Source organism: Oncorhynchus mykiss, chromosome 28, assembly GCF_057628025.1.
Source record: "Oncorhynchus mykiss isolate SJ-2025 chromosome 28, ASM5762802v1, whole genome shotgun sequence".
NCBI lineage: Eukaryota > Metazoa > Chordata > Actinopteri > Salmoniformes > Salmonidae > Oncorhynchus > Oncorhynchus mykiss.
In genome coordinates this window covers 1623219-1636310 of record NC_143049.1, presented here as the reverse complement: position 1 = coordinate 1636310, position 13092 = coordinate 1623219, and the positions used below count along the sequence as shown (strand labels likewise).

The window sequence follows — 13092 nt, the reverse complement described above, 5'->3', positions numbered from 1 at the left end:
GTAACACTGGAACTCCAACCGTAACACTGGAACTCCAACCGTAACACTGGAACTCCAACCGTAACACTGGAACTCCAACCGTAACACTGGAACTCCAACCGTAACACTGGAACTCCAACCGTAACACTGAACCACCAACCGTAACACTGGCACACCTACCGTAATACTGGCACACCAATCATAACACTGGAACACCAATCATAACACTGGAACACCAATCATAACACTGGAACACAGGCTGCTACTGCTACTCTCTTCCTATATGTTCTTCTCCCTCTCTTTCTTGGTCCCCTTCTCTCCCCCACTATATTTTCCTCCCTCCCTCACAGCTGTGTGTGTGTGTGTGTGTGTGTAATCTTCTCTGAGGGGAAGATAATGAAGATAATTTTATAATGCGTGTCAAATACCAGTCTCCTGGGAACCTCTGGCTCATTCAGCACTCATTTAGCTGGAGTCTCATTGTTGGGGTGTATCCCTTTTCCCAATTGAGTGCACTACTTTTGGCTCTGGTCAAAAGTAATGCACTATATAGGGGATAGGATGCCATTTGACTAAAGTACATTAAAGGCCAGCTGCTGTACAGAAGCTGTGGTGCTCAATCCCCTATGAAAGACAGACTGTCACGCAACACCACAGCACAGCACAGCATGGCTCAGTAGTCACTACCGCAATGAGATTATTTCACCAGAACAAAGACATTCTGAAAGAAACCCCATGGAACAGTCACCACATATTTAACACTAGAAGCGCTAAGGCGGTCATTTGGACCATTTGGACTGCTCATGACTAATTGTTTTATTACTCTGCAATTTTTAATGTCACGCCCTATCAGTCCTGGACTTTTCCTAAATATACTGAACAAAAATATAAATGCAACATGTAGTGTTGGTCCCACTTTTCATGAGTTGAAATAAAAGATCCTCAAAATGTTCCATATAAACAAAAAGCTTATTTTGCTCAAATGATGTGTACAAGTTTGTTGACATCCCTGTTAGTGAACATTTCTCCTTTGCCAAGATAATCCATCCATCTGACAGGTGTGGCATATCAAGAAGTTAATTAAACAGCATGATCATTACACAGGTGCACCTTGTGCTGGAGACAATAAAAGGCCACTAAAATGTGCAGTTTTGTTAAACAACACCACAGATGTCTCAAGTTTTGAGGGATCGTCCAATTGGCATGCTGACGGCAGGAATGTCCAGATCTGTTCCCAGATAATTTAATTTTAATTTCTTTACCGTAAGACAATGAGAGATTTTGGCAGTATGCACAACCGGCCACACAACCGCAAACCACGTGTAACCACGCCAGCCGAGGACCTCCACATCCGGTTTCTTCACCTGCGGGATCATCTGAGACCAGCCTACCGAACAACTGATGAAACTGTGGGTTTGCACAACCAAAGAATTTCTGCACTAACTGTCAGAAACTGTCTCAGGGAAGCTCATCTGCTTGCTAGTCGTCCTCACCAGGGTCTTGACCTGACTGCAGTTCGACGTCGTAACCAACTTCAGGGGGCAAATGCTCACCTTCAATGGCTGGAGAAGTGTGCTCTTCACAGATGAATCATGGTTCCAACTGTACCGGGCAGATGGCAGACGGCGTACAGTGAGGCAAAAAGTATTTAGTCAGCCACCAATTGTGCAAGTTCTGCCACTTAAAAAGATGAGAGAGGCCTGTAATTTTCATCATAGCTACACTTCAACTATGACAGACAAAATGGGAGAAAAAAAAATCCAGAAAATCACATTGTAGGATTTTTTATGAATTTATTTGCAAATTATGGTGGGGAAAAAAAGCAACCAACAAGTGCTCAGCATGTGGGAACTCCTTCAAGACTGTTGGGAAAGCATTACAGGTGAAGCTGGTTGAGAGAATGCCAAGAGTGTGCAAAGCTGTCATCAAGGCAAAGGGTGGCTACATTGAAAAATCTCAAATATATTTTGATTGTTTTAACACTTAGTTACTACATGGTTCTATATGTATTATCGTTTAGACATCGTTTTGATGTCTTCACTATTATTCTACAATGTAGAAAATAGTAAAAATAATGAAAAACCCTTGAATGAGTAGGTTTGTCCAAACTTTGTCTGGTACTGTATATGTGTGTGTGTTTGTTCTACAGTGTGTTACGTAATACTGCAGTCCAGGCAGGCAGAGCAGAGAGAGGGGGTTCAGTAATACCCATATGTTACATTCTTCTCCAAGCTCAGACTGAAAGCTGATTGAACAGTGTGAATGTGGAATGGGTGGGCTCCTGGTTTCACAACAAACCCACTTCAGAAGGAGAACGGGCCTCAGCAGCAGGCAGGGTGTGCCCCTAATGGCATTCTATTCCCTATATAGTGCACTACTTTCAGAGAACCTCTGATTGGCTAATGGCCAACAAGCTGCGTCAATCATAAATTAAGTACAGCTATCATGATTGTAATAACTTATAGTAAAAAAAAATACACAAATAGATAGCTTTTTATAAAAATAGTTTTGTTGTTGCATTTAACTGCTGAAAATGCTGTTTAAGAGGCCATTTCCTTAGTAGGTGACATCAAGGGTCACCATGTGGGTGAAGCGGGTGCTCCGGAGGAGTTTCTCATTAGTAATTACCAGTTGGAGAGCTGCTCCAGTAGATGTTTCCCAGCCATATGTGGTAAATTCCCACTTCTATATTAGTTAAACGCACCATGACCCTGACTCCTTCAGTGCCAGATGTGCACGTGTGACTTTCATAAAGGGGGCGTGTCTGTAGCACAGTACATCTCCCACTCTGGGGTAATGTGATGGGCTGTCACTGTTAAATAAGCTCAACACAGAGTGCATTGGCCAATTCATTGAAAACTTTGGCTTTGGCCTGCTTATATAGAGTGGGTACTACCTGTTTGCTGAAACGGTTGCAAGAGGGAAGTTCGTAATGTGGCTCAAGCACTTTCACGAGGTGCTGAAACCCTCTATTCTCAACCACCAAAAACGGGCGCATATCCTCGGCTATAAACCAAAGACTGTAAAAATATAAACCGCCTACCTATCGCTCCTTTAATTTCTTTGGCCATGTAAGAATCAGCTGCCAGGTGCTGCTTGAATGCAGAGGGGGCAGGGTGTTGTGTTGATGTTTCTTTGCGTTTCTGTCTTGTTCCGGTATACTGGGGTGATGTCGGCTTAAATGTGTCAACATATTTGAGGTGTTGGCAGCTGCAAAGGCTATTGAGCGACATACTGTTAACATTTTATCCACTACTCTCTGCCCATCGCAGTTGTAATCTACTTCGAAGCCAAAATGTCTCCAAACTGTAGATTTAAACGATGATGGAGGATCCTCCAATTCTGGTTTATCGACCCCACCACTCACCATCGCACAGAACTAGTTCCTGGCTGCGCCTCACAAAAGGACAGTTTGAAATGTGCCAATTAAGATTTGAATTTGAAGTACAACGGGCGCATAGGCTCTAGTTGTTTTAACGGAATAGCCTCAAAATGTTTTTTCAGCTCATATTTACTCAAGAGGCATAGGCCTACAACACAGCGTAGGCATAGCCAATAGGCTTAGTGTTTTTTTATGTATTCATTCGGGTTCACAGTGCGGACCGAACCGAGGCCCCTATACCGAACTGTACCGTTACACCCCTAATAGTTAGCATATGACTTCTTGGCTCTGCAGCTGGACTTTCTACACTAAAGGACACGAGTGAGTGAGTAAGTGTCTAGGCAAGACTACAACACTCCGTCTGACGCACACACACACACTCCACTCTCGCTTTCTAACAACTCTTCTCCTTCATCTCCCCTGGAGACCAGGTCTTTGAATGTTAAGTGACATCACTGCAACCTGAGAGCTCCTTCTCTATCACACACACTTTCCCCACTCTCAATTTCTCTTTCACACTTCCCCCACTCTTGATTGCTCCCCCTCTTTTTCCCCTGCCCTCCCTCTCCCCTTCCAGATTCACCTCAATCAGATAAGATCCCTGATCTACTTTCGCTTATAAATAGCAAAACACTAAAACATAAATAATCGGACACATTAAAACAAGTACAAGCCCTGTGCACGGCAGTGGGTCTTCTCCCAGATTGAGGTTATGGCAGGAAAAAACAGAGTGAGTATCCAAAACATGGAATAACCGCAGAGAAGGAAACATCTATCCTAGTGTGCAATTTTACATGCATTTAAATACAAACACTCCTTCCATCGTACAAAGAAATGACTAAGAACCAAAGACAGTCAGGTCTCCCTTGTAAAAGAGGTCTTCTGACATCATTGGGACGTCCTGATTAAATAAAGGATTAACTAAATAAGAACCCAGTGACTTACTTCTCTGGCAGTGCTTGTGCGTCCAGCAGCGTTCGTTGAAGAGGCCGTTGATGGTGGTCTGCTGACAGGTGGTCTTCCCCTTGGCCGCCCCAGGACACACGTCCCCGCACTCCCGGTCATTCTTATTGGCTACGATGTAGTTGTCCTCCACAGTGTCCAGGATCTTGGACCAGTCCAGGGTGGAGAGGTAGCAGAGGTCTGGGTTCTTCTCGATTCTCACCGCTCCTCTAGTGATATTCATCAGGCTATGGAGGCCGATATCCCTGAGCTGCAGCATTTCAAAGAAGACCAGAGCATAGTTGAAGAACAGGTTGTTACCTCGGATCACAGTGAGATTAGGGAAGAGGTCTTTGAGGCTCTCCATGCCGTAGACCCTGAACAGGAGGAGGAAGTCTGTGACCACGGTCAGTTTGGGGTAACTTAGGCCCCTGAAGTCCTCGGGCTTGGTCTTGAACATGAGGATGATTTTCAGGTGGCCCTCGATCACTGTGCAGTTCTCCAGGGAGCGCAGGTTGGTCACGTTGTTCCGGATGTCCTTACTGGAGCAGATTCCAGGGGATACTTCAGGGAAGCAGGAGAGGGGAATGGAAGAGAGGAGAGAGAAGTGGAAGGGGAGGAGACAAACTGATTAGTGATGGGATTCTGGCAACGATAGTATTGCACATCAAAAATATTCTGTCAAGACATTTATTGGTCTGCATATTTTTTGGTGTGTTGTCAATCTAAATTCTATGGACTTCATTAAAGAAGATTCCACAACCAACCACTTATGAGGAATAATCTGAGTGAGCGCATTATATCCTATTCATGCAATGTTATTTTTTACCTCCTGGGAAGAAAAAAAATGTATTTCAAGCACATTAATTTAATGATCAGTTCGGCTTTGTATTGTATCATATCCCCAAGAGTTGAGCTTTTTATAGTTCAAGAAATAAACCGCAGTAGGCTATTGTTTATTTTGCTTGCTACAACCTACTAAGTTCATTAAGAACACCTTCACGGGCCCTACCTCACTTATACATATCTTTATTTCAATTCAATACAACTTTTTTACTTATCCCCTCAGGGGCAATTATTGTGTTGTATCGAATGTGAATAACATTTGTGTAGACAGTGAACCCAAGCAATAGCCACATAAGTCTGATTAAGATGCTATATGTAGCCTAATTAATAAGAATATTGATGATATCTTAGTTAGCTCATTATTTCTGCAAATGGGAAATTATTCTTAACTGACCAACATTGATTAAGGGTTAAATACAATTGATAGATAAAATCTAACAGCTATTTCATGAAATGGTTGTACAGTATGCTATGCATAGTTCAGAGTAAGTGAATTGTGTAATATTTAATATAACCTTCATTGCAAAACCAGTTTTAGGGCAAAGAGACCAAGGACTATAATAAAAATAGACTAAAATAGTCTGGATTGAGAAGAAACAAATTTCACATCAATATATGTGGTTATGTATCTACAGTATCTTGGTTTGACGAAACCCATGCCTCTCTGCAGACAGTTGGTTCAGCAACCACATATCTGGGTGTTACCCACATTATAATATAGAGCGCCATCATTGGCTGTTAATACCCACATTCCAGTATTGAGCACTGTCATTGGCTGTAAGCATTATTCTACTAGGGGCCGCTGTCATTGGTTTCTTCCCACATTTTATTCCAATACGGAAGTAAGCTCTGTTATCACAACTGACAACTCTACTCTTATTTGGCATGGGGCTGGAGGCTGTAATTTAAGTAACTACACTCAACAAAAATATAAAACGCAACATGTAAAAAGTGTTGGTCTCATAATTCATGCGCACAAATAAAATATCCCAGAAATGTTCCGTATGCACAAAAAGCTTTTTTCTCTCAAATAAATTTTGTGCATACATTTGATTGCATCCCTCTTCGTGAGCATCACTCCTTTGCCAAGATAATCCATCCACCTGATAGGTGTGGCATATCAATAAGCTGATTAAACAGCATGTTCATTACACAGGTGCAACTTGTGCTAGGGACAATAAAAGGCCACTCTAAAATGTGCAGTTGTGTCACACAACACAATGCCACAGATGTCTCAAGTTCAGGAAGCGTGCAGTTGGCATCCTGACTGCAGGAATGTCCACCAGCGCTGTTTCCAGAGAAGTCAATGTTAATTTCTCTACCATAAGCCGCCTACAACGCTGTTTTAGAGAATTTGGCAGTACGTACAACCGGCCTAACAACTGTAGACCACGTGTAACCGCGCCAGCCCAAGATCTCCGGGTTCTTCACTTGCGGGATCATTGGAGACCAGCCACCTGGACAGCTGATGAAACGATGTTTGCACAACCAAAGAATTTCTGCACAAACTGTCAGAAACTCTCTCAGGGAAGCTAATTTCACTTTTGATGACTACTGGCACGCTGGAGAACTGTGCTCTTCACGGATGAATCACAGTTTCAACTGTACCGGGCACATGGCAGATAGTGTGTATGGGCGAGTTGTTGGGCGAGTTGTTTGTTGATTTCAACGTTGTGAACAGAGTGCCCCATGGTGGCAGTGGGGTTATGGTATGGGCAGGCATGAGCTACGGACAATGAACACAATTGCATTTTAATCAATGCCAATTTGAACGCAGAGATACCGTGACGAGATCCTGAGGACCATTGTCGTGCCATTCATCCACCGCCATCACCTTTTTTTTTATTTTAGGGACCAACAGACACATAACTTTAGTCCCAGTCATGTTAAGGCCTGATTTATGTATTTCAATTGACTGATTTCCTTATATGAATTAACTCAGTAAAATCTTTGAAATTGAATTTATATTTTTTCTTCAGTGTAAATTTTGCTCTCTAGGTTACAGAGAGCTGGTAGTCCCATCAGCCAAACTACCAGGTTTGAAACAGGGAAGAGATGCTAATTTTGCATAGAGTAGACCTAATCCACTATTAAAGTAGTCAAAACTAACATTAAGAACACCTTCCTAATATTGAGTTGCAGCCCCCCCACCCCAATTGAAACAATCCACGTCTCAATTGTCTAAAGGCTTCAAAATCCTTCTTTAACAGATTCTTAGTTACAATGACAGCCTCATTGAATTGCGAGAGAAAGAAAGAGACAGTCTGTGTGGGAAAACATTGAACCATGCGGTGCATACTCTGAAACCTGTCATTGCAACACTTATTTCCAAACAAGACGTTTCCGGATCGTGTTGATCTGTCATGATCACTGTTACTGCTCTGACTACACCCGAGTAGTAACACTGTAATTACTATAGTAAGAACAACTTTACTATGCCATTGTTACAGAGTAGCCTAATTTAGTAAATGCATTGTAATGGAGTTTTGTTATTACACAACTGGAATAAGGAACAATCCTTCCATTTAGCAATGACTAAAGACTAATAACATGTTATTAGAATGTTATTACTGCAGTAATTGCATTGTTACTACACAGATAAGTAGAGGTATAAGAACAAGTCTTACTAACAACTATAGAGGGCCCTGGTGTTGGACATCACGGGTTAATTAAGATATCCATCACAAACACCCCAAATCATCACCCATCATGAGAGCCCCTCTCAGAGAGTGTATGAGATAGAGAAACAGGGAGAGATAGATAGAGAGACAGGGAGAGAGAGAAAGCGGCAGAAGGGCTGAAGCGGTAAGATGACCCAAACAGATAGAGATACATACACAGGGAGAGACAGTAAATGACCCAAAGGAGCAGCCTGGGAACCAGAGAACAAACAGCTCCCAGCAGTGTGCTGTGGAGTGTGGACACACTGTTTGCGTCCCAAATGGCAGCCTATTCCCTTTACAGTGCACTACCTTTGACCAGGCTGGTCATGTCCCAAGTGGCACCCTATTCCCAACATAGTACACTACATAGGGAATAGGATGCTATTTGGGATGGACATCTCATTCAGCCAGAGCCTGGCATTCCTAACTGAGAATCTAATACAGTCCACTGTGGTGATAGTGACTAGTGTTGATAAAGTAGTGCACTATATACAGTGCCTTCAGAAAGTATTCACACCCCTTGACTTTTTCCACATTTTGTTGTGTTACAAAGTGGGTTTAAAATGGATTTGAGCAGCAGACTATGATCGATAATGTCAAAAGCCACATTGAAATATAATAAAACAGCCCCCAATCTTTTTATCATCAATTTCTCTCAATTTGTGTAAGTGCTGTGCTTGTTGAATGTCCGTCCCTATAAGCATGCTGAAAGTCTGTTGTCAATTTGTTTACTGTAAAATAGCCTGTATCTGCTCAAACACAATTTTTTTCCAAAAGTTTACTAAGGGTTGGTAACAAGTTGATTGGTCGGCTATTTGAGCCAGTCTTTCATAATTTGGTCAGATATACTTGGATGTGTAGTGTCAGTTTGTCGCTGGCATGTCATGACTAAATTTGCTAATCTTACCAATGAAAAAAAGCATTAAAGTAGTTGGCAATATCAGTTGGTGAACGATGGAGCGGAGTTTGCCTTTTGTCCCAAAATGTCATTTAAGGTGGTCCAAAGCTTTTTACTACCATTCTTATTGTCATGCATCTTTGTTTCAGTGTAGTTTATTCTTTTTATTAATTTTAGTCATATGATTTCTCAATTTGCAATAGGTTTGCCAATCGGTTGTGCAGACAGACTTATTTGCCATTCCTTTTGCCTCATCCCTCTCAACCATACAAGGCACATGATTACTGCATGCGATAGCTGTAGGATTAGCAGAGGCATTCAGGGCAGTTAGAGAGACATACATTAGGTTACTTACATTGTCTACCAACACCCGTGGTATAATGTACATTTGCTGAATGAAGCATTATGACAACTCAGCATGGTAGGGATTAACTGAGCTGGGCTTGGGTCATTGATAAGTCAGTGTCTCAACGCAGCCTTACAATTCTGCTTGGCACTGCAGGCCTTACTGCTCATAGAGTTTTGTTTTTCAAATCTGTTTTGGACTACGGACTGTCCAAATAGCAAGTTGCATGTGACCAAATAGGATGTGTGTGTTTGTTCAGGTAGCAGTCATTTGCAAACAAGGCTAAAGCAGTTGTCACAGTAACGACAGGTCTGTGTGCAGTGGTGTAGGCTGATTGGTGGTGGTGCTCATGCTTCCTATCCCTCAGAAGTTACGTAGCAAGCTAAGGTGACAATGCCTGCCATGGATGTTTCCCAGTTGCTTTGAATGTACAAAATTGTAAAAAGACTTTCAAATAAATCAGATTTAACCATTCAGACAAGTCATGGCCAGGAATCAGATTTGTATCCGACTTCAAACCACCTCCGAAGGTGGTTTGAAATGTGGCTCGAATAATATCCGATTCAGTGTGTTTTTTGGATGTTCAGACTGCAGGAAAAAGAACAGATTCGAATCGGATATGCGAATCAATAGGATTTGAATCACTTCAAACTGCCCATGTGAACATGGCTGAAGAGCTTTCTACACCCTGATTGTGCAACATTTGCCCATTATTATTTTCAAAACTCTTCAAGCTCTTTCAAATTGTTGATCATTTCTAGAAAACCATTGCTAGACAACCAGATTTAAGACAAAACTTTAACTAGGTCACTTAGGAACATTCACCATCTTCTTGGTAAGCAACTCCAGTTTAGATTTGACCTTGTGTTTTAGGTTAGAGCTCCTGCTGAAAGATGAATTCATCTCCCAGTGTCTGGTCGAAAGCAAATGGAAACAGGTTTTCCTTAAATGTTTGCCGGTGCTTAGCTCCAGTCCGTAAATTTTTTATTCTGAAACCTCCCCAGTTCAATGATTACAAGCATACCCACAAAATAATGCAGCCACCACTCTGCTTGAAAATATATGACCCAATTCAGGAAACTAGGTGTATGTCGCAAGTCACGACTTCACAGGCGAGCCGTTTGAACGTAAAAAAAATGTTTTCATCAAAATGTGTTTTTGTGGCAGAAATGCCTTCTTGAACATGTGAACTTTCATGTGCCTTAATAAGAAACTTGTATGTCATCTGTAAATATCAATACAATTGTTAACTTCTTGGTGAGAGGGGGGCAGTATTGAGTAGCTTGGATGAATAAGGTGCCCAGAGTAACTGCCTGCTACTCTGTCCCAGATGCTAATATATGCTTATTATTAGTAGTATTGGATAGAAAACACTCTGAAGTTTCTAGAACTGTTTGAATCATGTCTGTGAGCATAACATAACTCAAATGGCAGGCGAAAACCTGAGACAAATCCTACCAGGAAGTGGGAAATCTGAGGTTTGTAGTTTCATTTAAGTGATTGCCTATCCAATATGCTGTGTCTATGGGACCAGATTGCACTTCCCAAGGCTTCCAGCAGATGTCAACAGTCTTTAGAAAGTTGTTTGAGGTTTCTATTGTGGAAGGGTGTCAAATAAGAGCTGTTTCAACAAGTGGACTAGGCTGAGGCCAATCAGTTTACTGCGCGCAGTAATGTGTAATGAATACGCTATTGTCCGGTTGGAATATTATTGAAGATTTATTATAAAAAGACCCTAAGGATTGATTGTAAACATCGTTTGACATGTTTCTACAAACTGTAATGGAACTCTTGACTTTTCATCTGGATTTTGCGCTCGCGCATTGTGCCTTTGGAATAGTGAACTAAACGCGCAAACTAAAACGGAGGAATTTGGACATAAATATGGACGTAATCGAACAAAACTAACATTTCTTGTGGAAGTGGGAGTCCTGGGAGTGCATTCCGACGAAGATCAGCAAAGGTAAGTTAAGATTTATAATGCTATTTATGACTTTTGTTGACTCCACAATTTGGCAGGTAACTGTATGGCTTGCTTTTGTGGCTGAACGCTGTTCTCAGATTATTGAAAATTGTGCTTTTGCCGTAAAGCTTTTTTGAAATCTGACACAGCGGTTGCATTAAGAACAAGTTTATCTTTAATTCTATGTAAAACATGTATCTTTCATCAAAGTTTATGATGAGTATTTGATGTAGCTCTGCAATTTCTCCGGATGTTTTGGAGGCATTTCTGAACATGGCGCCAATGTAAACTGAGGTTTTTGGATAGAAATATGAACTTGATTGAACAAAACATACATGTATTGTGTAACATTGAGTCCCGGGAGTGTCATCTGATGAAGATTGTCAAAGGTTAGTGATTAATTTTATCTATATTTCTGCTTTTTGTGACACCTCTCTTTGGTTGGAAAATGGCTGAATGCTTTCTGTGACTAGTTGCTGACCTGCTTTTGCCTAAAAGCCTTTTTGAAATCGGACACGGTGGTTGGATTAACGATTAACGATTAAAATGGTGTAAAATACTTGTATGGTTGAGGAATTTTAATTATGAGATTTCTGTTGTTTTGAATTTGGCGCCCTGCAATTTCACTGGCTGTTGGCGAGGTGGGACGCTAGCATCCCGAACGATCCCAGAGAGGTTAAGCCACAGAAAAAGTAAGCATCCTTCAGTCACTTCAGGAGTCCATCTTTGAATCTCTACCTTTTAAGCCTTCTCTCGATGCAGACACACTTTGTAGACTGGGATGAGCAGAACCATGTTATGATCCCAACCCCCAAGACTGGGTAGTGCCTTGGAAAAATACACACCTGGGATGTTACCATAACAGAGGTCCAGACAGGCTTCAGTTCGGGTAGGTAACATATTGCTGATATGATGGTAAATGTTGAGATGGATTGCACACATTAAAGTCTCCCATGATTAGCTTTACTGCTTCAGGTGACTGTCCCAGCCTGGGATACAAGGTCATGAATCAAGTCGGCAGCTTTGAGTGTGTCAGCAGAGGAGTCTATGTAAACAATAAATAAATCGGACTGGATTTATTTCCTGTGGCAGGTAGTATGGCCGTAGGTTAAGAGCAAGGAGTTCAATATCTTTAGTACAGACCTTGTGCTTAGTTGTAATATGGGCAGGATTGCAATATTTCTCATTGACGAATGCCCACTGTAGCCATGCAGCTCCACAACAGAGTCGGGATCATGTTCCATAAACCAGGTCTCAGACAGATCAAGCAGGATTGTCAGTACTCAGATGTATTGGGTACAAGCCCGTAACTCATCAGTCTTATTCCTTATGCTTTCTACATTGCCATGCATAATAGATGGAAGAGGTGTTCTGAAGGGCGTTTTTTTTCATCCGAATCCAAATTCCTCCTCTGCTGCCACCCTTCCTTGGTTTTGAAGCCTATCCTTGGGGACATGTTGATTGTCATGATGGTGGTACTCCATTGCAGTGTAGACTTGAAGCAAAGGGCCAGAGATGAAGCAGGACATCTCTTGTGTATGATATCGCGGCTCGCTGTATCCATTGAGGTCGACAGCTTGTTTGGTGCGTTTCACAAAAAAACTGATTAAAACTAAAAACAGCCAAAGTACTGTTATTTGCCTCATTATTAATTGTCCAATTTAAATGGCACTAAAAACATAGTTGGTTTAGGTATATCGCAAAGTGATTTATTCTCGGGATGGAACATTTGTAAAATACCAGGAAAATGTTCAACCCTACCACACAGCAGTGGCTGAGTGTGGTGGTTAGGCTTTCATCATATAACTTTATGCCCATCTGTAGAAAGCTGGTTACTCTCCAGAGGCAAATCATGATTCACCTGTACCAGATTCTATGATGACTAACATTGAGTTTTTACTATGACTGAACATTGATGCAAACAAATAATACCGCCGATGTCACAACGGTGTAGAACACAAACTGGTAGAACAGGGACAACCGTCACAGATGTAAGAGAGTTCATGAACAGTCGAGGGGTATCCTATTCCATCCATAACACCACAGGTATAGGGCTGCCTGAGCTCAAATGGC

The 13092-nt window shown here is 41.7% G+C and overlaps 1 protein-coding gene across 3 annotated transcripts in view; it reads right to left on the bottom strand.

Moving 5' to 3' along the window:
• LOC100136604 (insulin receptor) overlaps positions 1-13092 on the bottom strand; it is a 140039-nt gene that overhangs the window by 113267 nt on the left and 13680 nt on the right. For all 3 annotated transcript variants that reach the window (XR_005040201.2, XM_036966057.2, XM_036966058.2), the window contains exon 2: positions 4307-4867. Coding sequence is in view for 2 of the 3 variants with exons in the window: in XM_036966057.2 (XP_036821952.1) it covers positions 4307-4867 (561 nt within the window). In the remaining variant the exon portion in view is untranslated. The remainder of the gene's footprint in view (positions 1-4306; positions 4868-13092) is intronic.